This window comes from Chelon labrosus (genome assembly GCF_963514085.1).
Source record: "Chelon labrosus genome assembly, chromosome: 19".
Lineage (NCBI taxonomy): Eukaryota > Metazoa > Chordata > Actinopteri > Mugiliformes > Mugilidae > Chelon > Chelon labrosus.
The window spans coordinates 20,126,918-20,150,384 of record NC_140352.1 but is presented as its reverse complement, the minus strand read 5'-3'; the positions used below and the strand labels follow the sequence as shown (position 1 = coordinate 20,150,384).

The window sequence follows — 23,467 nt, the reverse complement described above, 5'->3', positions numbered from 1 at the left end:
TCCAACTGACTGACTTTGCCGAGATTATCAGATATTTGAATACTAATGATTTTGTTCCCAGCAGTCCATGTGTTTATATCAACCAACAATCAAACAGATGGTGGACATTTAATGAAGCTTTGAATAATATGATTTTACCTCTGTGCTTAGCTGGATGATACAGGGGTGGCCCGTAATCTTATTAAAAAGGTGCATTAATCATTAGCTTAGATAAGTCAAAGTCACTGGAACGGAGGGATGAAGTTTACCTGATAGAGCTTTCCTAGAGCTCAGACCCTCTGTTTGCCCTGAATAAACTCTAAAAATATACCTTACTTAATCTTCTTAAGGGGCGTGTGGCAGGAGTTAGTCTTTGACTGCCAGATGGATAACAAACACACGCTGAGTCAGTCACAACGTCTCTGAGAGCAACTTAATTCTTGACGGTCAACACTTGCTGTATGGTGTCTAAATTGGGGTCGGTGTGCAGCCTGAACTGTTTGGCTGAAAGTCTGGACAACACGACCATGGCGAACCTCCTCAACCTCAGCAGCCTGGGGAAGCTCTGCGGCTCCAGCAATGAAGTGGTGGTTCTGGACCGGGTGAAGAGGAAGAACTCCGTCAGACGCATGTCAATAATTGAAGATGGGGAGATAGCAGAGGTCCTCTACCTCATTCCGAAGCAGTCCATGATGGAGCAGCTGCCGTTCCTCAACCCCAACGACTACATCCTGTGTGAAAAGTTGGAAGGCGTACCTGACATGTCAGGTAATGAACAGTTTGGTTTAGTTTCCATTGATAGAAGTTTATATTAATGACATGTCACATTTTTTTTTATAATTTAAGTAGTTAGAGGAGGCCACATAGATGACAAATGATTGATTTATAAGCGAGAAATGCTCAGTAACAATTAGATGCCACAGAATTAGCTAAATATTACAAATATTTTTGTATTTCACCATTTCAAGAGAAAAGAATCAAAATCTTGTAGGAAAGCTGAACGTTTGAACACTGTTTTATATTGATAAAGGCTTCATTTTTATTTCAAATGACTTAATGTACTCACTAGACTCTGCATAATGTTGCACACATGTAATATGGTGCCAGCTAGTCATTTAGTTTTACTGTTTATCACCGCAGAGATTCATTCCTTGCATCAAATATTCTATATTTTAGATGCTTCCCTCCCTTATAAAATTAACTGCTGCTCAGATTTAAACACTCTCCCTGTCAGTATATGAGGAGGGCACGGATCGGGAACTTTTCACTGGACTCCTGTGGTCCTCTTTCAGAGCACACACACAAACAAGCACACACACACACACACACACACTCCTGCCCTCCGTGTTTTGGGACCACCCCCTTTTCTCTTGGACCAGCCGTCCAGTTAGTTCCTCCCTTCACTCTGATCCGCTGCAGGGAACTCACACCACAGGCGAGCAGGGGCCGGCTGTCATGAAAGCGAAAGGTAGACAAGAGAGAGAGAGTGTGTGTGTGTGTGTTTGTGCTCTGTGTGTGCACACTTGTTTACATTTTTTTTTCCATGACAGGGCCAGTTTTTAAAAGATGTGACTTATTATTTGGCTTTACACTCTTGTGTTTCAACTCGTAATTGTATTTTGTGTTTAATTTTGCTTTCCTTGTAATGACACAGCAGAGGGGCCAGTTGATTGGTTTAAACTTCAGAACAAGTAACGTGTGTTCTGTCGTCTTGTGTCGTCTACATGTCAATTCAACTCTACATTGATTTTAATTTGTCTGGGAGGTTCAATGTAAAAGCTCTGCTGTGTGGACCTTAAAGACAAAATGACATTGTTTTATACTACACTCCTTCCCCAGATCTGGAAACTAGACTTGAGGTAGACAATAAGAATGCCAAGTGGGGAAAAGTGCGAGCACAGCTGTTAGAGCTAATCACACAACATCATGCTTGGGTAAGACCAGCATGTGATTTTCGAAATACTTCTGAATTAAGCTTGATTACCCTATTATGCAGCCACAGCGAACAGGCAGATGCTCTGTTGGCACTAAAATGTCAGTCATCCGCAGAAATAAGTAACACCTCTCACAATGCCAGGCTAGCGGTTGTCGATGTCAACAGGGGTTGGTCTGAGCTCTAATTTTGCATCTCAAAAAAAGTTATTAAACTTTTTTAAACTGTAATTCTTAATCAAAGGGGCCTTCGATGCTGTTCCAAATAATCCATGGTCCAATCAAGTGATTCAGATGGAAAAAAATAAAATAAATGAAGCCGTACAAGATCATTTTCAGGGATTGAAAGACGTCACTCATGTTCCATTATGTTCCCGCCAAAATATAGGTGCTTAATAATTTATCACCTCTAGTCATGCGTCACTGACCATCCACAATAGAGGCAGATATTTAATGGAGACACAGTGGAGACAATTTGGTATATAAAAATAAACTTTCATGCCAGGTGTCAGCGTCATGCTGATGTGATGAAAGCTGGAAGACATTTGTCTGATAATAAAGACGGTCTTCAAGGTAAAACTGTCGCTGAAGTCTTCTTGACGTCTCCATCCATCTCGAAAGTACGTGAATTTGTGCCAAAAATGTGCCCGTACTCTGCTTCTTCAAATATCCCTAATTTAACAAGTTTAAACAAGTTAAACTAGTCTGGTCTCACAGCAAAAGTAAGAATACAGCTTTGTTAAACATCTGCATTAAAAAACTGAATACTTTAAATAGATTCCCCCTCACTAGATAGCGGGCCGTGTGATTAGCTGCCCCGTCTCGGGTTTCTCTCCATTTGCTGTCTTTCTAAATCTAACATTTGCTAATACTTGACACCATATCAGCTTCACATTCTGGGAGAGATCAAGAAAGAGTGGGAGGCAGTTTGGACTAAAAGCGCACAATACTTTATGTACCGGATAATACCGCGCCCATAGGCTGGATTATTTACACGGAGCAGAAGAGTACAGATTAGTCCGTCATTGTTCACCGGTCAATTTACAACAGCAATAAAAAAAAAAAAAAAAAAAAAACATGTCTGACCTGTGGCAGTGAATTTGTACATTTCCTCAACACAAACGAGCAGCATGAATGGCCGGCACAGCTCTGTCATTAACAAATATCTGAGGCGTTCTGGGACTCGCGCCAGTTTGGCTGGATTTTTAGTAATTGTTGGAGGGCTGTGGCCAAACTGATGGGTTACATTCTCACTGGGATTTTGTTAAGTTTGGCACTGGTAATGCTTACATTTGTAAGTTGTTTTTTTTAGCCTGCTTTTTTCTTCTTTCTCTGGACGTTCTGTTCGTGTGGAAATACTCTTAAAATCTGTCACATTTACAAAGCTGTTTTAGGTTTAAGTTAAAAACTTTGCAGCTGTAGCTGTACTTGCTCCAAAGCTATAGTTGCTCTAAGGCTGTATTGTATGATTTCTAATCCGTCTTTATTGCGGCAACAAACCCATAGTGGAGGTTTAAAATCACTGCAGCGCTGTTCACATAAATCATATCTATTAAACTGTGCAATCTGTACAGTAAACATTGCATTAACCATTAGGGGACATGGTCTCTTAATCCAGTTAGTCCTACATGCTTGTTGCCGTAGTAACAAATCTCTCCTGTTGTGGGGCAGACTTGAGGCCACATACCGATGGTGCTTGACTCATTTTTTTTAAGCGTCCACAAGACTGCTCCTGGCACTCAGGTCAGCACAAAAGCATTTCAGCTTCACACTCCAAGTGTGCAGATTTCTGTTTGGGTTGAATAAGCTTAAAACACCTAATTCATGTTAGTGGAGCAGAGGATCTGCGGGGCGATTTGTGTGAGTGCATTTCAGGGGAGGACTGCAGACTTTTCTGCAGCAACAGTGTACGAAATGAGATAAAGTTCATGAGTCTGTTTATCCGTTGGTGTGCAGTGTGTCCACACATTGGAAGACAGAGCGCTGTGAAAGAGCCACATTCTTTCCCCTCTCTCCTCTGCTAATCACATTGAGGACTTTTAAAGTGGGCTGTGATTAGATTGAACAGGCATCCTGTGCTTCTGTTGCGACATAGACATGAAAGAGGCAGAAAGATTTAGTTAGTTTTAATTCTAATTAATTCTAAGCTAAATACACTATACAACAAGGTTTGGCTCATGTTGAGTATATTTACTAATAGTGTTGATGAGAGATTAATTAATTTTTAACTCTGCAGCAAATTATTTGTGAGCTCTTGTTTTTCGCTTGTAGGTACTATTCACATGGACTAGAAACTTGCAGTTATGCAGTTAAGTAAAAGTAAAGACACTGCTGAGCTACTAATATATTGTTATGAAGTGCTCAGGAATAAAAAGGATGAACCTGAACCTGTGAAAGAAGATTGTTGCCCTAAAGTCTTTCTTGTCTTTTCCCAACTTAATAAAGTGTTTTAACTACGCAAGCAACTTAGCTGTAGTCACTTTGGTCTTGATCAGTGGTTGAGCCACTGCAGAATGTGCATCGGTGACCAAAAGAAAAAAATTTATGTAATAGAAAAAAAACTGCTTAAGACTTAATTGATTCTTAATGTCTTCTGCCCCTATAGTGCTGCAGACCCAGGACGGTTGCAATCCATGTCCAGAGAAGCAGGTCATAGAGTGCTTCAGATGTGGGGAGTCATGCAAAGGAGAGGTGCTGCGAGTCCAGAACAGCTACTTCCACATAAAGTGCTTTTCCTGCAAAGGTGAGTGCCATCAGTAGGTTTTAACTTTTTTGTCATTGATTATTTGTCATATTTGACATCAAACAAAGTGGTGACTAAATGTACAGTCTAAAGTAATGTGGCCAACAAAGGGGGTGGGTACAACCTGGACTAGATAAGCAGCAGCACAAATATCAAGGTTGACAATTTCCATGGAAATAACAGAATCGCAAGAACATTAAAATGTTCATAACAAGATTCCAACAGTGATGTCCAACATGCTTCCAAAAATGACTTTATATCTTTTTAGTGAGAACAGCATCCACTGCAGAGAGAGCAGCACACTTGAAAACCATTTGTCCCAATTCAGAATGGAAGGGTGTGGATCCTTTGGCAAGATAGAAGCAGAGCAAGAATATACCTATGCTTAAGTGTACAGGTATACAATACAGATGATACAACCTTGACATATATTATAAATTTGTATAATAATAATTATCCACACTCCCTGGATGGTACCTAGACAGTATCCAGATGTTTTGTCATTATTCAAAGCTTTGTTGTCCAATATTAAAAGCTAATTGTAGTCGACAAAAAGCCTGAGGTGGTGTAGAGACAGAGCAGTATATTACGGTATCATCTGCATAGAGTTAACTTGCATAAGAAACATTTTGATCAACATTATTAATATTTAAAATAACAGAAGTGGTCCCAGTACTAAACCTTGTGCTGGATTGGGAACATAACCAAAGTGAGTCAGCCAAAATCAAAATATGTATTAACATGCATTTTACATTTAAACAGTAACACATTTGACCTTTTAGGTTCTATTCAAATACCTTATTTTCAGCAGTTTTGTTAAATTCAGTTCAAGTACGGATGACATAAGTTTCACAAAACATTCTATGTGTACAACAGGCGGTTGTGAGAACGTCCTGGGTCATTCATCCGAGTCACTCAGCTTCATGGAAACATATTTCCTCATCTAGCTATTGTCCTCACTAATCGGCGCTGACAAGCTTCTCATGTTGGCTCCCTTTCATCTCTTTGTGACGATGTTTACAACACAGAGACGACAAAGAAACTTTTAGAGAAGGGAGGCTTACAGTGTTGGCACAGTGGGAATGAATCAGAATTGTATTGTCACAAAAGGTGATGAAGAAAAGCTACACAGTGCAACTTTAGCTATTATCATCATTATCATCATTATATAAGTAAATCAAGGAGATACTTTCTGTACCTTGACAATATAGAAATATATCTGTGCATGTCTCATGCAAACTTAAAAATAGCATTATTTACAATGTGACTTGTGTGATGTTGTGAGTCACAGTGGGACAGGAATAGAGCAGCACAAACCTGTCCTTGGCATCTCGGTGCATTCTGTTGTGCTTGGCTCAGAGGGACAGAGTGGATTTGGTGGTGTCGAATGACTCCCAACAAGCTGAGAGAAAACACGACATCCTGTCAATAACCTGTCACTGAGCCGATCGCACTTAGTACGCACACATAAACGCTTTAGAAAGCCTGGCAGAATCAGAAGGTCGGACAGCCAGAATAGCATTTATCTCATCTCTTTGATGAGATAACTCACTACTGGGCCTGAGAGAAGGTGACACTTCAGAAAAAAAGGAAACAAATGAAAACACAACACAGGTGTATCATCATAATATATTGTCTTGAACTGCAAATAGATGTATATATAAACAGTTTACAAAGAATATCAAATGTTTGATCTGCTGTTGGTCTGCTGAACTAGGTAACTCAAATCTGCAAATATCTCGGCAATCCTTTTACATTTCATGCCAAAAGCTCACTTGAACTTAAAAACAAGTGGAAGAAAATTTTGCAAGAGTAACATTGAAAGGTTTGGGACTCTTTTTGGGACTTGTGTTTGTTGTTGGGCCTAGGCCTAAGACATAATGGCTGGTGGTAGGGGGAGAGACAAAGACAATGAGCAAATTGTATCAATGACACAAGTGCATGAACTCCTGGAACAACAAAAGGCTTTTTATAAAGAACTTCTACAGCAGCAAGAGAGCAATTTTAAAGTTTGTGTTTTCACCATTATGGACACAGCCAATAAAAGAATTGATGATTTGTTAAAAGAACAGCAGGAATTACGGACAAGCCTGCAATTCACACAAAAGGAGGTGGATGACCTTAAAGCCATCAACAAGGGAATTCAGCTAAACTACAAATCACAAGAATCAGACATAGACCGACTGGCAGAATCCATGCTGGTATTGGACTCAAAAGCTGACTTCCTTGACGGCCAGGCAAGGCGAAATAATGTAATCATCGATGGCATTGTTGAGACAGAAAATGAAAACAACGTTGTCTCTGAGGAAAAAGTCCTGACACTTTTCAAGGATAAATTAGACTTGGACCCTAAGACAATTGGAGTCGAATATGCCATGCGGGCTGGAAAGATGAACAACTCGGGAGAAAGCAATCAAGGCAGACCACGTCCGATTATTGTGAGATTCCACCGAGCAAGGGACAGAGACATGGTTTTAAGGAATGCCAGAAAGCTGAAGGGGACAAGGGTCTTTATTAATGAGGACTATCCTGAGGCTGTGCGACAGAAAAGGAAAGAACTCCTGCCTAAAATGAGAGAAGCCAGAGAGAGGGGAGACATTGCCTATCTGCGATATGACAAACTTATCATTCGGAAAGGAGAAAGAAGAGCATCTACAGACTGATATGCATGGACACAAAATATTTTGATTTTGCTTTTTACATTTCATTGATGTTATCTACTGCAGGGTTACCAAAGAAAAGCTTGAAGGTGGCACACTTGAATATTTGTAGTTTGAGAAACAAAATTAACGACCTGTATGATTTTGTAACTGCTAACTCTGTTCACATTATTGCCATTTCTGAGACACATCTTGACGATACTTTTAGTAATGGAACTGTGTTAATGTCTGGGTTTAACATATATCGAAGAGACAGAAATTGTCATGGTGGTGGAGTAGCTTTTTATGTTCAAGATCATATTCCAGCAAAAATAAGGGAAGATATTATGCCAAATGAAATTGAAGTACTGTGGCTGCAAGTCAAATTACCACATCAAAAAGATATACTGGTAGGCTGTTGTTACAGACCTCCAAACGTAAACATCAGCTACATTGAAGATATAAGTGACATGATTGACAAAGTATGCGACTTAAACATGGAGGTCATTCTGACAGGTGACCTTAATGTAGATTGGCTATTATCCAACTGTCCCTTAAAGCAGAGGCTCATGAACATAACCAATATATGTGGTCTACAACAAATGGTAAATCAGCCGACCAGAGTAGGTTTTAACAATAAAGGTATTACATCCTCTTGCATTGATCACATCTACATAAACAGAACTGGGTCTTACTCAAAAGCAGTATCAGTCCCTATAGGCTTTAGTGATCATAATGTTGTAGTCATTGCAAGGAAGGGTAGTATACCAAAAGTTAAGCCTAGAGTTATTCTGACAAGATCTTATAAAAGGTTCTCTGAGGAGGCCTTTGTGGAGGATATAAGTAAAATAAACTGGTCAAATGTTTTCAGGGAAGATGAACCAGATGCGGCACTACAAGCATTTCTGTCTGAGTTTGTACCAGTGATTGATTCACATGCCCCTGTGAGGAAAATGACAGTTAAAACTTTTGGAGCTCCATGGGTTGATGATGAATTGAAACAACATATGTGCAAGAGGAATGAGGCAAAGACTAGAGCAAACAAGACTGGGAGTGAAACTGACAGAAAGAATTATTGTAAGCTGAGGAATTTTGTTACCAAACTTAATTTGAAGAAAAAGAAAGCATATTTGACTGCACAGTTGAGTAAATTTAGCAATGATGGGAAAAAGCTATGGAGGATACTAAACAACATCATGGGGAGAAAAACATCTTTACAACCAAGCTATATTGAAAATGACGGGACTTTCATCACTAAATCAAGGGACATTGCCAACTATCTCAATGAATACTTCATTAAAAAAGTGGATAATTTGAGAAGGGAGCAGGTATCAGGGGGAAACAATGGTTCCATTGTTAATATACAACAGCTAATGAAAAATTATTCATGTTCCTTTCAGTTTAATAAAGTGAAGGAAGATATAGTGAGCAAAATAATTAAGTCATGTTGCAAAGATCAAGAAGCAGGCATTGATTGTATAGATGGAAAATTGCTCAGAATGGTGGTTGGTTATGTCTCTGCCCCCGTCTGTCATATTTTTAATACTAGCTTGGAGAAATGTACCTTTCCCAAAGAATGGAAGGTGGCTAAAATCATCCCACTATTAAAGGATAAGAAAAAAAGTTTTACAACATCAAATAGTAGACCCATTAGCTTGCTATCAGCGCTTAGTAAAATCTTTGAGAAGTTGGTATTTGATCAAATGCAACATTACTTCTCTGCAAATAACCTGATAACTGAGTTCCAACACGCATACAGGAAAGGACATTCTACATGTACTGCTCTTACTCAGATGACAGATGAGTGGCTGACAGAAATTGACCATCAAAACATCTGTGGTGCTGTCCTATTAGATTTTACTGCAGCATTTGATGTAATTGACCATGGCCTACTTCTTCAAAAGCTGGAAAGCTATGGTTTTCAACCCCCAGCAATTGACTGGTTGAAGAGCTATCTGACATTAAGGTCACAAAAAGTATTTTTCAATGGTAGTTTTTCAGACAGTGTAAGTGTTGAGTGTGGTGTACCACAAGGAAGCTGCTTGGGCCCACTAATGTTCTCAATCTTTACTAATGATTTACCTTTAGCTCTACACAATACGAGGGTAGTAATGTATGCAGATGATACAACTGTGTATACAGCTGCAAAAACACCTGCAGACCTGGCAAACTCCTTAAATAGGGTGTTAGGAATCATAGAGGGTTGGGTAAAACAAAATAGACTGGTCCTAAATATAGCAAAAACAAAAAGTATTGTATTTGGTTCTAATCATTCCTTAAGTCTTGAGCCAGTGCTTAATCTCTCTATTAACAAAACACCAATAGAACAGGTAAAGGAAGTTAAGCTACTAGGTGTCATCCTAGACAGTAGACTGTCCTGGTCTAAACAAATTGACCAGACAGTGAAAAAAATGAGTAGTGGAATAGCCTTACTTAGACGCAGTAGCACATTCCTAACAACAGATTTAAAAAAGAAGGTTACAGAGACATTGGTTCTTTCTCAGATGGAATATTGCAGTATTATATGGTCAAATGCCACCAAAGAACATCTAGCTAAACTTCAGCGGGTCCAGAACAAAGCAGCACGACTTGTTCTTAGATGTCCATACAAGACAAATATTAACTACATGCACTCACACTTAAACTGGTTGAAAGTTGAAGATAGGCTGAATGCATCCATATTAACATCAACCTGGACAATCTTAAACAACAAAACACCATTGAGTCAATATAATCTGTTCTGCAAAAGTTCTAATACCCATAATCATAACACAAGGTATGCAGCTGCGGGGCGTTTTACTGTACCTAAGGCTAATTCCAACTCCTTTCAACGCACAGTCAGATATAGAGCAATTGCAGCATGGAACAAGTTGCCAGCTTTTTTAACTAAAATAGATAAAAAACATGCGTTCAAAAAACATATGAAAAAACACCTTAGTCAATCATACATAACAGCTATGATCTGAGCAGTAGGGGGTATATATGTAAGAGAAGGTTTTTTTTTTTTTTGTGTGTATATATCTTGTGTAGGTGAATATGTATACGTGTGTGTGTGTGCATGTGCGTGTGTGTGTGTGTGTGTGTGTGTGTGTGTGAGATTCTGTATACGTATGGAGTCTTGCCAATCTAAGGTTTGTTGATGTGATGTAATGAATTTTAAAATTATTTATTATCTGTCTGTATTGTCGGACCCCAGGAAGAATAGCTGGGACGTAAGCCCCAGCTAATGGGGATCCTATAAACAATAAACAATAAACAATACCTAAAATATCCAAAGGTGTAAATCAAAAATATACAAAGGTACAGTATATAATATACAATATACTAATATATATATATATATATATATGATAATACTTTTTGCAATATAATTTGCAATAAATATGGATATGCAGATAGGTGGTAATACAGATATATAGATACTGTGTACTGCAAGTAGTGAAATATATAAGATATTACTATGTAATGCTGTATATAAAATATACAGAGTCATATGTCCTGAGGGACAAACGATTGGGACAGCAGTCTGTCTTCTCTGCCTGGTTATAGTGTCGTGTAGAGGGTCCACGAGGTTAAACCTTTAATCAGTAACTCATTGCTGTTTGGTGCGATTACTTGTTTTGACTTTTTTTTTGTAGCGCCTACTATTAGTTGAGCTATTTTCCTCTCTGGCCAGAAATGATCAACAAACACAGCACACAAATTAGTATTTTTATAAAGTTGTAGAAAACATGAACAAAAACAACAACAACAACAACAAAAGCTGCAGCAGTTGACCAGCTGCATCAATTCACAAGCTCGTTGTTAATCTTGTCCGTCTTCCAGCCATTTGGTGGTGGTCAGGCAATGAACAGTGGGTCTATACGAGGTGTTTCGGGGTAAAGAGAAAACAGACACGTGGAGCAGATAATCAGTCAACACGATACAGAAGTTAAAAACCTCTGTCGGGCTGTTTTGAGCTGCAGAGCTGCTGCTGATTCTCTGGAGATTTGTCAGCTGTTACTAAAAATGTAGTCCATGCATTTGTTTGGAAAGTCCTAATTATCAGGATGTCCTTATAGCTATCTAAAAAGCCTCCAGCTCATTCAGAATACTGCTTTGAGAGCATTGACAAGAATCGCCAAGAGAGATCACAAATCCAGAATAGAATTTAAAATTCTTCTCTTCGCATACAAGGCCCTTCATGACCAACCTCTTACTTATCTTAAAGAAATCACATTTCATCAATAGAACATGTTGCTCACAATGAACAAAGCCGGCACTTTGAGAGCAATGTGTATTTTTGAGGTTAGACTTAAAATTTTCATTTTTGATCGAGCTTATATTAGGACCGCCTCTGGTGAGACTAAACCATCTCTTGTCCATGTTGCTATAGGCCTAGGTTGTTGGGGGACTTCTTCTTTACTCTTTTTCATGGTCAGTGCATTTATATGAGACTGCTGCATGTTACTAACTCCCTGCCTCTGTCTCTCTCTAGTCCACTGATGTAAAGTTAATATAAAGCAATGCAATATATAACACAACGCAATGTGTCATCCGTTTCTCTGTGCATGTCTTTGTGTAGTGTGTGGCTGTGACTTGGGGCAGAGTGGCTTCTTCATGAAGAACGGGGACTACCTCTGCCCGGTGGACTTCCAGCGACTTCACGGCACCCTTTGCAACCGATGTGGGGACTTTGTGGAGGGAGAGGTGGTCACGGTCCTGGGGAAGACCTACCACCCGGCCTGCTTCGTTTGCACCCTTTGCAAGTAACTGTCAAAACATTTTCATGAGCTTTAGATATGTCAGCATGTTTCGCAGGAAATAATACCTGTGGTGTACCTCTTGCTTTTCAGACAGCCCTTTCCTGCCGGGGACCGCGTCACCTTCAATGGAAAAGAATGCCTCTGTCAGCGCTGTATGGAACCTGTGTCTCCTGCTGCCGATGACATTCGCACTTCCAGCAGTGAGTGCATTCTTGTTTAATAAACTCCTCCAGAAAGAACATTTGATCCAATGTTCATATCAGAACTAGATCACAGCTTTGATCCCCTGCACTACCAAAAAGACGTCGAACTGAGCATTGGCCAGCTGTGCTTCCTATGCCATCTGCCTCTTTATTTAGTGCTCCCCTGTGCTCCACAGTCATTCAAAGTCAGCTCCACATCTGTCTGCATGCAGGGAAACACAATCATAATCATCTTCAAATTTCAAACAGGAGATTACTTGTGATGTCTGCATAGTCGTTTTCATAAACGGTGTCACTAGTTCCAGTCTAACCTCTTCCTGAGGCACTGGACTGTTTTACAACACCATGAGTCGACTTTACCTTACATATCCAGTCACTCGCTTGAGTCCCTGCCAAGCCAATGGCTCAGTACTTAGAAGTCACCTCTCCACCTCGGCTTGACCTTGTTCACCTTGCGACTGGATATGTTGTAAATCGATTGAGGATCCAGACTCGCAAAGCTACGGGATTAAGAGGAGCTCTTAGTAGGACGGTATAGAAAGTGATTTTGTACTGGTGTGATGTCAGACAAACTTTGTTCAGTTTACACATGCAGTGTACAGAATATCCAGAATGTGTGTGTGTGTGTTTTATCAGATTGCACTGGCTGCGGTCGAGACATCAAGAATGGCCAGGCTCTGTTGGCCCTGGGTGGCCAGTGGCACCTCGGCTGCTTCAAGTGTAAAACCTGCAGGAAAGTGCTGATTGGAGAATATATCAGCAAGTAAATACAAGTCTCTTCTTCCTCTTCATTCTTAAGCAATGTCAGGAAATGTCAAAAATAACTGTCTGCCTTATGCCTTACTAATGATACTAATCACAATACACGAACATCTAAAATGGTCAATAAATAAAATAAGCAATGCATGGGATCTAAAATTTTTCCACATTTGCATGTGTCTCAAATTTTGTTGTCCAAAAAATAATATAAAAAATTAAAAAACAGTGTCACTGTGGCTCAATTTCAGATCAAATGGTCCAGCATAAAGAGATAATAACTGCAAAGTGCGGGATTACAACTAACACACGGATGTGTTTCTTTCAGGGATGGCGTTCCCTACTGTGAGAGAGACTACCAGATTCAGTTTGGGGTCAAATGTGAAGCATGTCAGAAGTTCATAACAGGAAAAGTCCTCGAGGTGAGATGGGGTTGAGTCTGAGGCTTTTATCAGGTTTCTCCTGTTATTAGAATACATTTTGTGACACAGCTTTTCAGATTTATTTTTAACCACTGTAAATCAACTTACTTTATTTCAGTAAATAAAAATAACTACTGCTAATTTACTGCTAATGCTGATACATATATTTTTCAAACATGCAGCTTGGATTAAATTTACAAAAGCAGCCTATACAATGAATGAGTGAATGAATGAATACTGTTAATGATAAATACAACTGTAGAGGCTAATTGGTACAAGAATTTAACTAGAGTGCACATCCTCATTGTCATACATACAGAATGACTATTATGTTTGCTAAAATGGCTACTGTTGACAGTGCTAAAGATAAAATTGCCACAGATTCATATAGTGAAAGATATCATAGATATATTTGCAAAAACTGTACAAATAGTTGTGCGCCATGTGACGTGCAGATGTCCAAAGTGGCTTGTGCAACTTTTAAACAAATCAATTTCAAGTTTAAAAAAAAGAAGCCCACAAGCTGTGGTGTAATTTCCAAACAGGCACATGTAATTCTCGTCCATACGCAGTCTGTCTACAACTTTTGCCTCACTCTTTATCTGCTGCACTGTAGGCCGGAGACAAGCACTATCACCCCAGCTGTGCGAGATGCAGCCGATGTGACAAAATGTTCACAGAGGGAGAAGAAATGTATCTGCAAGGTCAGTTCGGGATTAAACTGTAACCATTCAGCGAATATGCGGTATATCTGTTATTAGTGAGGATGCAGTTTTATTTATTTTTTTCTGCTAATATAGGGTCAACAGTTTGGCACCCAGAATGCAGAGACAACAGCCGAACCGAGGAAAGTTACAGGGTAAGACATCACTAACCTAACGTTCCGCTTTATCTCCATGTTGGTGTGATTTATCGTGTGCTTATTTCTTCAACTTCTGTATTTTCTTTACACTTTGGTCCTAGGTCAGCAGACCAAAAACACCCTGTCTTGATTTCTATTTCCCAGTAAATGATCTGAAGGTTAATATTGCGACCTGGCATGTCGTTTGCACTTACAGATGTTTTGAGTGAGCAGAATGGGATTTCAGTGTTTGAGATTAACCGTACTTATAATAATAGGATAGACACCTTTTTTTCTCACCGGGTTGACGAATCAGATGCTGTGTGCCAATTCAAAGTATCAAAAAATAAAGACATAATGGCTTTGGGTTTGCAGACCAAGATAATTAAAGGGGAATTACCGTTTTTTACAACCTGGACCATATTTCTGGTATAAAATAAGATAATTTACTCACCCATATAACTCTGGTGTCATTTGGAGTCGTTCAGATTTTATTTAGATCCAGCGGAGCGCCGTGTATATCCATATAGTGGGAGTGACTGGGGCACCGAAACGCAGCCTCTAAATAACGTATTATCTGCCACGAAACTCGTTCATTTCACCAATATTTTGTTATGATAAGCTAGTGCTATTCCCCGTTGAGTCCGGAGTTACCTGTTATCATCATCCGGGGTCTGTAGATTGACCCAATAACGTCTGACCTGGATGATGTCATTTCCGAGTGCCGCTCACTCCCACAACGGTCGGCTTGTTTACCTGTATTATGCTACTGCTATTTCTTTGCAACACGGCTGGATATTTTTCCGACTCTGAGGTTGAGGATGACGACTTTGTTTATGATGGACGTACTTACCGTTTTGAGCCAGAGTATACGGATGAGGAGCTTGTTGAAAGGAGGATGTGGAGGCAGAGAGAGGAACAGCTGGCCGAAGAACAACATAGCGCTGCACATCCGCGAATAGATAACAGGTAACTCTGGATTCAATGGGGAATAGCACTAGCATATCATAACAAAATATTGGTGAAATGAACGAGTTTCACGGCAGATAATGCGTTATTTAGAGGCTGCGTTTCGGTGCCCCAGTCACTCCCACTATATGGATATTTCGGGGAGCTCCGCTGGATCTAAATATCTTCCGAACGACTCCAAATGACACCAAAGTTATATGGGTGAGTAAACGATCGTATTTTATGCCAGAAATAAGGTCCAGGTTGTAAAAAATGATAATTCCCCTTTAAAAGGAACTTGACAGTGTTGCATGCTTGCTCTTGTTTTTTTCAGTCCTATTCACTAAACTAATTGTTGTTCAGTTACAACACAGAGTAATACACATGCTGTATGCTTGTGCCAGATCTGTACTGTACAAACCAGTCCAGATGTGTGCACTAAGTTGTGAGTAGATGTAAAGAGATTTGAGAGAGTATCAAACTAATTCCGTTATTATTATTATTTTTTCAAATCCACCAGGCCACCAGATCATCATCTGAAAGCTCCTGCTCCAGACCCGGCTCATGCACCCCAGGGAGCCCCGGCAGGACGATCTGTGTAAGTTTCTGATGCCGACGTCTGCCCAGCATCTTCACCTGGTGTGCACAGTTCCCATGTGGGTTGATCGGTGTTTCATTTATCCCTTCATTTACACAGGGCAGTCGCATGGACAAATTGTCTCTCTTGCAAGATCTTTCTGTTTGACAGACGAACGACTAGGAAAATAACAGAATAACAAAATCAGTGACATTATTCTGTAAATATGCTGGCTTTATTTATTTTTGAATATTTCAACTCTACCTTGACTGTTTGGAACTAGTTTCATGTTGCTTGTGTTGGGCGATTCAATTGTGGTTGAATGACAAAGAGAGGCATAATCCCCATTATCTTCAGTAGTTCATTAGTAAAAGAGGCAACCACATATTGAAGAGTTTATTTGCTCAATCAGTTTCATTCAGACTGAGTTTGATGGCAAAAAACAAACAATGCTTTTGGTGTTTTGCTTCCTGCGTCATCCACGATCACCCTGCCGGTTCGTGAAATGGATCAAAACTTTACTCCCATTTTAAAACACCTCAATAATAAACCAAAAACAATTCACTTTTTTTTTTTTTTAATGTCTGAATTATTCACATCATGTGCCAAATTCAGACCAAATTCGTGATGCTGTGGGATTAAAGTTTTGTTCCTCCCTCGAGTGATGTAATAAGGACCTTTCTCCTGACCTAACCTGTAACTGTGTGCTCCTTCTTTCTCCCACCCTCTGTGCCCTTCTCCTTACCACTGCCTCCTCCCCTCTCTCTTCCCTGTCCTGGTCCCAGGCAAAAGTAGATAATGAGATCATTGATTACAGAGACTTAGCAGCAATTCCCAGAGTCAAGGCTATATACGATATAGAGCACCCTGATATGATATCCTATAAGTCCGACCGCTCTCCTGCTTTGGACGAAAAAGGCTACAGACAGGACAGACAAAGCCCTGCAGAGGTAACTCCATCCAAGTTATATCCAGTGACATGTTTGTTTTTCTTGGTTTGACTCAACAAACCAAGTGAAGTCTTGTTTGGTTGTTCTCGTATGTAACTGTGTTTTGGCTCAGATTATTTTGAAAGTGTTTATATCTTAAATTAAAATATCCTTAATAGCCAAAGTATAGGGTATTTACTTTCTACTTGCAATTTAGAGTCAGTGGATGTTTGCTTGCTTATGGTAACATGGAGTCAAAGTGATAAAAGTCAAAGGTGGTTATTCCTTCTACTCGAAACAAAAGTAGCTTTGTGATCAAATCCTTTTTGTTTCCTACCTTCCATGTGTTTGTCCTCATGTGAAAACCTCACAACTCCTTTATTTAGTGTCCAAAACAAGGCTTACATTTCTGGCCGTTATTAGGTAAGCAAATCTGTACTAAGAAAATGTCGCACAGGTTAATCTGAGTAAGATCCTCTAACTCAGGTGAGTGCAGGTGTTCGCAAATAAAATCTCGACTCCCCACCGGTTTTCAAGGAAGGGAGAAGCCACTTGGACGAGTGACGAAACGACTTCAGGATTACTTGTTTTAGTCTTGTTTTAAATATATCATGACCTGAATGATTGAGCATCTTTACAGCGATATCCAAGCTTAGGGATTTTTCAAATTTAGCTGACTGACTAATGATTGATATCTTCCTCTTGTGAAGAAGCTGCATTGTCGTTGGGACGAGGCTGTTTTGAGATTTTCACCTGGAGTCACTGTTTGTTACCTTCTAGTAAACACTAAATGAATGCATTACTGATTATTATTTTTATTTTTCTGTCTGTTTGATTCAGTCACCAGGAAACGTATCTGAATCCACAGAGGTAAATGGTTGTTCAGCTTGTTGTTCAGAGTGACACACCATTTACTGTTCAAATCTTCAAATCTTAAGTATTTACTTTGTTCTCCATTTTACATCGGCTTTACGTTTTTTTCTCTCTCTCTCTTTCCAGGAGAGTTTTGAAATGAGAACCAGCATACCGAAATCTACCAGTCACGGGTCTTTTGGCGTTCATGCAGGCTACAATCGTCACAGCTTCACTCCGTCCAGGTCACCGCGACACTTCCACAGGCCAGGTGAGAAGAGCACGCGTAAGAAATGTCTCAATTCTCTGAGCTCCCTTTTAACGTTATTAAAAAAATGTATCTTCTGCTTACCTTTTACCACCACAACTCCTCCTCCTCCTCTTCCTCCTCCTCCCTCCACCTTCTTGGAATAACCAGGGCTGATCCCTTCTCCCTCTTTATTTTCTGGCACCAAATACACCTGCCCCACTTCTCCTTTATGTTACTCTCTTTCTCCCAGGAAAGGTAAGACTCCCCGTTGCTCTGCTACTTTTCTCTGCTCGTATTTAGCCTTCACCTATTTTACTATGTATCAGCCTCAGTATTATTGCCTAATATTGTTTAGTTTCCTTTGAGCCTCCCACAAAGTTCTGGTGCATCGAGAAATGGACAGAGGCCCTCTAAGGGTGTCCAGTGGTGTCAGGCACCAGGACGTTGATAGGGGAGTCTTTGGGTCCTATGGGTCGATGGGAGGGGCCTCTGTGGATCAGGCTTGTTCCAGAGCATCCCACAGATACTTGGTCAGTTTGGGGAAGCCGAGTTAACTGTTGTTGTTGTTTTTTTTTTGAGTTGTTCTTAAGCAGTTTTCATGGTGTGGAAGACCACATTATCCTGCTGGGCATGGCTGCTGCCATTAGGGAGTGTTGTTGCAATGTGGTGGGGGTGCCTGGTCAGCAACAATGTTATGTGGGCGGTACGTGTCTAAATAACATCTATGAATGCCAGGATTTCTCAGCGGAACAATTGCATTGCAGCCATTCCCCTCACCTGTCATTGGTTTTAATGTTGTGGCTGATCGGTAAATATATATAAGCTGTTATTTTTTACTCTAAACTACAAGGGAGTGTGGTTAGTGGCATGCTGGAAGAATAATGTCTGCATAGCACTTTGAAATAGTGGAAACATGAGCCATCTAGTGGTCAAAGTTCAGCGGGCCTGTCAGCCGCACCTATTTACCGCAAGAGACGGCACGCTTTCTTCTCCCATCCTGCACACTGTACTCCACTATTTATAAATGTGGTTTGATTGATTAGATAAATAAATATTTCTGTGCCTCCTACCAACTTCACTCACACATCCCTATTTATAGCAGCAACTCTCTGTGACTCTCCTTTTCTTCAAAGCCCCTTTTATCGTGCGTGGATGAGATATAACGAGCTTTGAACGGTAATCTCTGGCACGTCTTTAGTGGGAGCTGAATATCTCTCACAAACCACTTACAACCCACGCAGCCTTGATTCATGCAGACAGAAGTGCAGAGAGAGTGGTGCAACTAGAGGGATCTAGTCCGTAATTGATATGGACTTTTTGGAATGTCTGAGAAATTATGTGAAATTAAATTACATTTTAAATGTCTCGTTTCTTAAATGCTAGTAGCACTACAACTAGAGTTTAAATATCCTACCAAATTTGAAAGCTTTCTTTTGAATACTGAAAGAAAAAGAGTGACTGGCAACCATCTGCTAGAGAGACACAACAACATTACTGGTATTTGATTTGACTGTATGAAATTTTTAGAAGTAACCATCTGCTAACCTTGAATTCTTCTTTATCAGCAGATGAAGGCTTCAACATGTACAGGAGGCCTCCAATTTATAAACAGCAAGGTACAGTACTCATGCAACCGTTCAAATTTCAGTTAAACGAATAATAATTGTAATAATCTAATGTATTATCTGTTGTTGTATGGTTTAATCTGAACACAGATGACTGACTCTCTTTGTTAGAACTTTAATTCTAGTTCTTCTCAATCAAACTTTACACCAAGTTAACCACTAAAACAGAAATCATCATAAATACAACACACTGGAATAAGTGGTAAACAAACTGATTTGAGGATAATCTGGTTTAATCCAAACACTAACTCGTTGGCGAACATAGAAATGCAACAAATCTCTTACGGAGAATGTAAAATTTGAAAATAGAATAGTACTTGGAAAATCAATTTTGCAGAACAATCAGTCAAAAGGTCAAGATAAGAACCTGGAAAGGTATTTTTCTCTCAGTAAGTCTAGTCTATATTGGGCAGCGAGCTGAGTCTGACTGTAAATCGTCTCACGGCAAGCTTATCTGTCTGCTGTTTCACTTACATAGATCCAAATTCCTCCACATCCCAGACATCCTCTCTGCCTGGATATGGTCACAATGGACATAATCCGGTAAGAGGAACGTAACTAATACCTAATTCTCTCTTTAGAAATATTGTATAAGGCTATTAAGTAACACTAATCTGATTAGGTGATTCAAGGAGTTTTGTGCAAATACACATTTTCAGTTCAACTAAATCAAAGGGTCTTAACTGTTTAATTGGTTTATGTTTTATTGGATTGCTCTGAAAACAATATAGAAAGTATTTGTGGTGACTTCTCTTTTGTTTTCTTCTCTTTAAGCCTCAGTCAGCTGATTTCTCACACTACAACGGCAACAGATTCAGAGGTTAGTATGCCAACACTCCTATTATTTACCTAAATGATCTGAATTATTACTATGTATTATTCACCAACTGATACTACCATAAAAGTAACTATGTTTTGTGTGTGTGTTTACCCTGTTGCCTTTCAGATTTCAAGGTAAGTGAGAGCAACTTAATGGATGGAGCTCACTACAATTTCCCCGTTTGATTGATTGCATTTCCAAAAGATTAATCTGACCTTGCTGCCTGCTCTGAGCTTTATTTTAATACAGCCTTATACATTGTACATATTACATAACTGACTTTCACATGTTATACTTTACTTGATTGCTGTAATCTCCAAGTAATCTCCAAGCCATTAATCCCGCCATGATATCTTCCGATTGCATGTGTCTGCCTCTTTCTTTAGCTCATCCATGACAGTCCACCTCCATTTGCACGAATGGACAGAGGAGTGTCTATGCCTAATTTGCTGGAACCAAAAGCAAGTACTGTTTGTGTATTTGTCTTCTTTTTCAATTCCCTTATTTAGTTATCTGCAGAACCTACAACGATGCAGAGCATTTTTTCGCAGCAAAGGCTGCATAATCTGGACATACAGGCTTAAAAGATTGAACGTAAGAACAGCAAAGACAGAAATCTTCACCGGATCTTAGGATAGATTTCAAATATAAACTGTGCACTGACACCTGAGGTTTCAAGGACGATTTCATTATCTTCCTCCCTGGTACAGGCCGTACACTGCAGACTTCATCTATCCATGCTAGCTGTGCCTTGCTTTCACAATAGATGCACTCTGCGTTCGCTAGCTTTTGCAAGAGATTGTGTTTAGGTGCATGAGATCTTAAGATCTGCTTCTTTTGACTCTGATGCTTGTGTGAATCACTTCATGACATGGGATTAGAAACGTGCTCCATCAGTAAGGGCTATTGTTAAGATTATAAAACGTTCTCAACCGGCTTTTGTTCTGTCAAGGTCTACCCATATGAAATGCTCACGGTGACTCACGGAGGGCGAGTCAAGCTTCCCAGGGACGTCGACAGAACAAGACTTGAGGTATAGAATGAAAAGCAGTCATAAAATGTGACACAGTGTTTGATTATGTATTGTACGATCATCCAGTACACGCTGATGAGAAAAAAATGACCGTTCACTGCACAAATACTGAAATTTGAACCAAAAGGTAATTGTTTCCTTAAAAACAAGGACAATATTTAGCTTGAGTCAAATCTACAGCGTGAGTTTCATCTCAGAGCAAGACAATGTGAAGCCGATTAACTCTGCAGCTTTATCCTCTGCTACTCTCCTTTTACAGCATCACCTATCCCCGGATTCATTCTTCAAGATCTTTGGCATGGAGATTCAACAATTTGACAGACTCCCGCTTTGGAAACGCAATGACATGAAAAAGAAGGTCAATCTCTTCTAAACGCTGCCTGATGCACGGTCGAACACTTTGCTAACAAGCAGTACACGGCAAATTTGAAGTAGAGGACAGGTCATAACTTTCCACAGACACTACTCTTTCCTTATTAGTCTCTGTATGCTGGTTAAAATTATAACCTTACACCTGAAAACACGAACATCACCTTAGCTTTGGTGGTAGATGAGGACATTTATGACACATGCTGTGATTCTTATGTAGGTTAGTGGAAAGCAAATTGCATGTGGTCTGCACTCAAATCGCACTTTTCTGCCTTAGCGGTACTGATTCACATCCATTCACACTCACGCTCACACACCAATGGCAGAAGCTGTCAGGCAAGGTTCTCACCTGCCAGTGTATTGCCCGAGGACACGATGGGCAGGGATTGAATGTCAGCCCTACAATTAGTGGACAACCTTCTGTACCATCTGAGCCACGGCCTATAAATAACGCATGGAGAAAGCAGCGTGCTCTTTGAGGCTCTGCATCCTGTGTGAAGCTGACATGTCGTAACAGTGAAGACAGCCTTTCCCTCGCCTTACGCTGATCAGTTTAACCGTAGCTAAGGGATTTTTGTTGCTTACCCAAAAATGTATGTTTTCACTTTACCTTATATTACTTGCTTATGTTCATTTACTATGAGATTTGGGGTAAGGTTATGCACCCAGAACACACACTACACAACCATAACTAAAACCACAGAGTCATCACTATATTCTTCTGTTTCCCTTCTGATGATAGAGAATTGCTGACAGCACTGGCGCTGTCAGCAATGTATAAGTGAGCCTTTGTAGCTCACAAAGACTCTGGCTTTTCTAGATAATAGTCCACATCATACTTGGTGCACAGTGTAGTTTTTGGATACCTGGACATACACTTCATTAACACGTAGTTCTGGGAGGGACAAGATGTTAAATGATCTACTACAGGACCGGGTGCCATTATCACCGAATACGTTATTAAATACTTTGTTAATCAATTGACTTTGATTGAGATAATATTGAAGTTTCTTCCGTGTCAATAAATTGTCACTGAAATGTGCTTCAGTGTGTTGCTGCAGGACTAATTAAGAAGGTTTAACACCCATTTATGTTTTCATGTTTCACCCATGCTCAGCTGTTGTAAATGTTACTGTATTTGCCACCTTGACTTTGCTGTCCACCTCAAGCGCCCCGAATAAAACCTTACACCTCCTACAAGCTGAGTAAATAGATGGATTTTTGTATTGACAGGACAAATAGAGCACACTTCCCCCCCTGCATGTATTTCTAGTTTTCTCACAGTCTTGGAATCTGAAAAGAATGTCACTTTAAAGGCCACTTCAAAGAGCCTGCTGATAATGACAGAGATCCTTGTGCTGGTTTTCTCTGCTCTGCACAGATTTTCACAGATAACTTCATGGTTTCTATCCTATTGTAAAGTGGGCATGTCTTTAATATCAGCATTTTACTTACTATCTGTCTCCCTGTTAAAATCAATAGATACTAAGCCAAGCTTAATTTAAACTCCAAGCAAAAAACAAACCGAATCCATCATTGTTTACACAAAATTTCTGTGTGGGGTAATCAAAGCTGACTGTTGTAATTGTAATTTTCTAATTTGAGTCCAATTTAGTACCAGCATGTTACAAGGAATGGCAGCTTTTTCATCACACAAAAGCACAAACAAACACCTAATCTTTTCAGCTACATGTCTGCAGAGGAGCAAAATTCCCTGACTTCACCTGCTGCTGTCTATCTAATTTTTCTGTGGCTCTAGCAAACTCTAACTTGCCAACACATTAGGTAACAATCCTGTACTAAA

The 23,467-nt window shown here is 39.8% G+C and overlaps 1 protein-coding gene across 1 annotated transcript; it reads left to right on the top strand.

Moving 5' to 3' along the window:
• The first annotated feature begins 163 nt into the window (after positions 1 to 163).
• Positions 164 to 21,780, top strand: LOC311504045 (actin-binding LIM protein 1-like). Its single transcript, XM_084566997.1, has 19 exons — positions 164 to 747; positions 4,517 to 4,654; positions 11,858 to 12,041; positions 12,129 to 12,238; positions 12,878 to 13,004; positions 13,326 to 13,419; positions 14,036 to 14,123; positions 14,220 to 14,278; positions 15,729 to 15,806; positions 16,571 to 16,735; positions 17,555 to 17,584; positions 17,714 to 17,837; positions 19,382 to 19,432; positions 19,920 to 19,984; positions 20,216 to 20,261; positions 20,388 to 20,395; positions 20,648 to 20,722; positions 21,214 to 21,294; positions 21,554 to 21,780. Exons 1-19 carry the CDS (start codon positions 441 to 443, stop codon positions 21,665 to 21,667), a joined length of 1,944 nt encoding a protein of 647 aa, XP_084423123.1. The 5' UTR covers positions 164 to 440; the 3' UTR covers positions 21,668 to 21,780.
• The last annotated feature ends 1,687 nt before the right edge of the window (positions 21,781 to 23,467 follow it).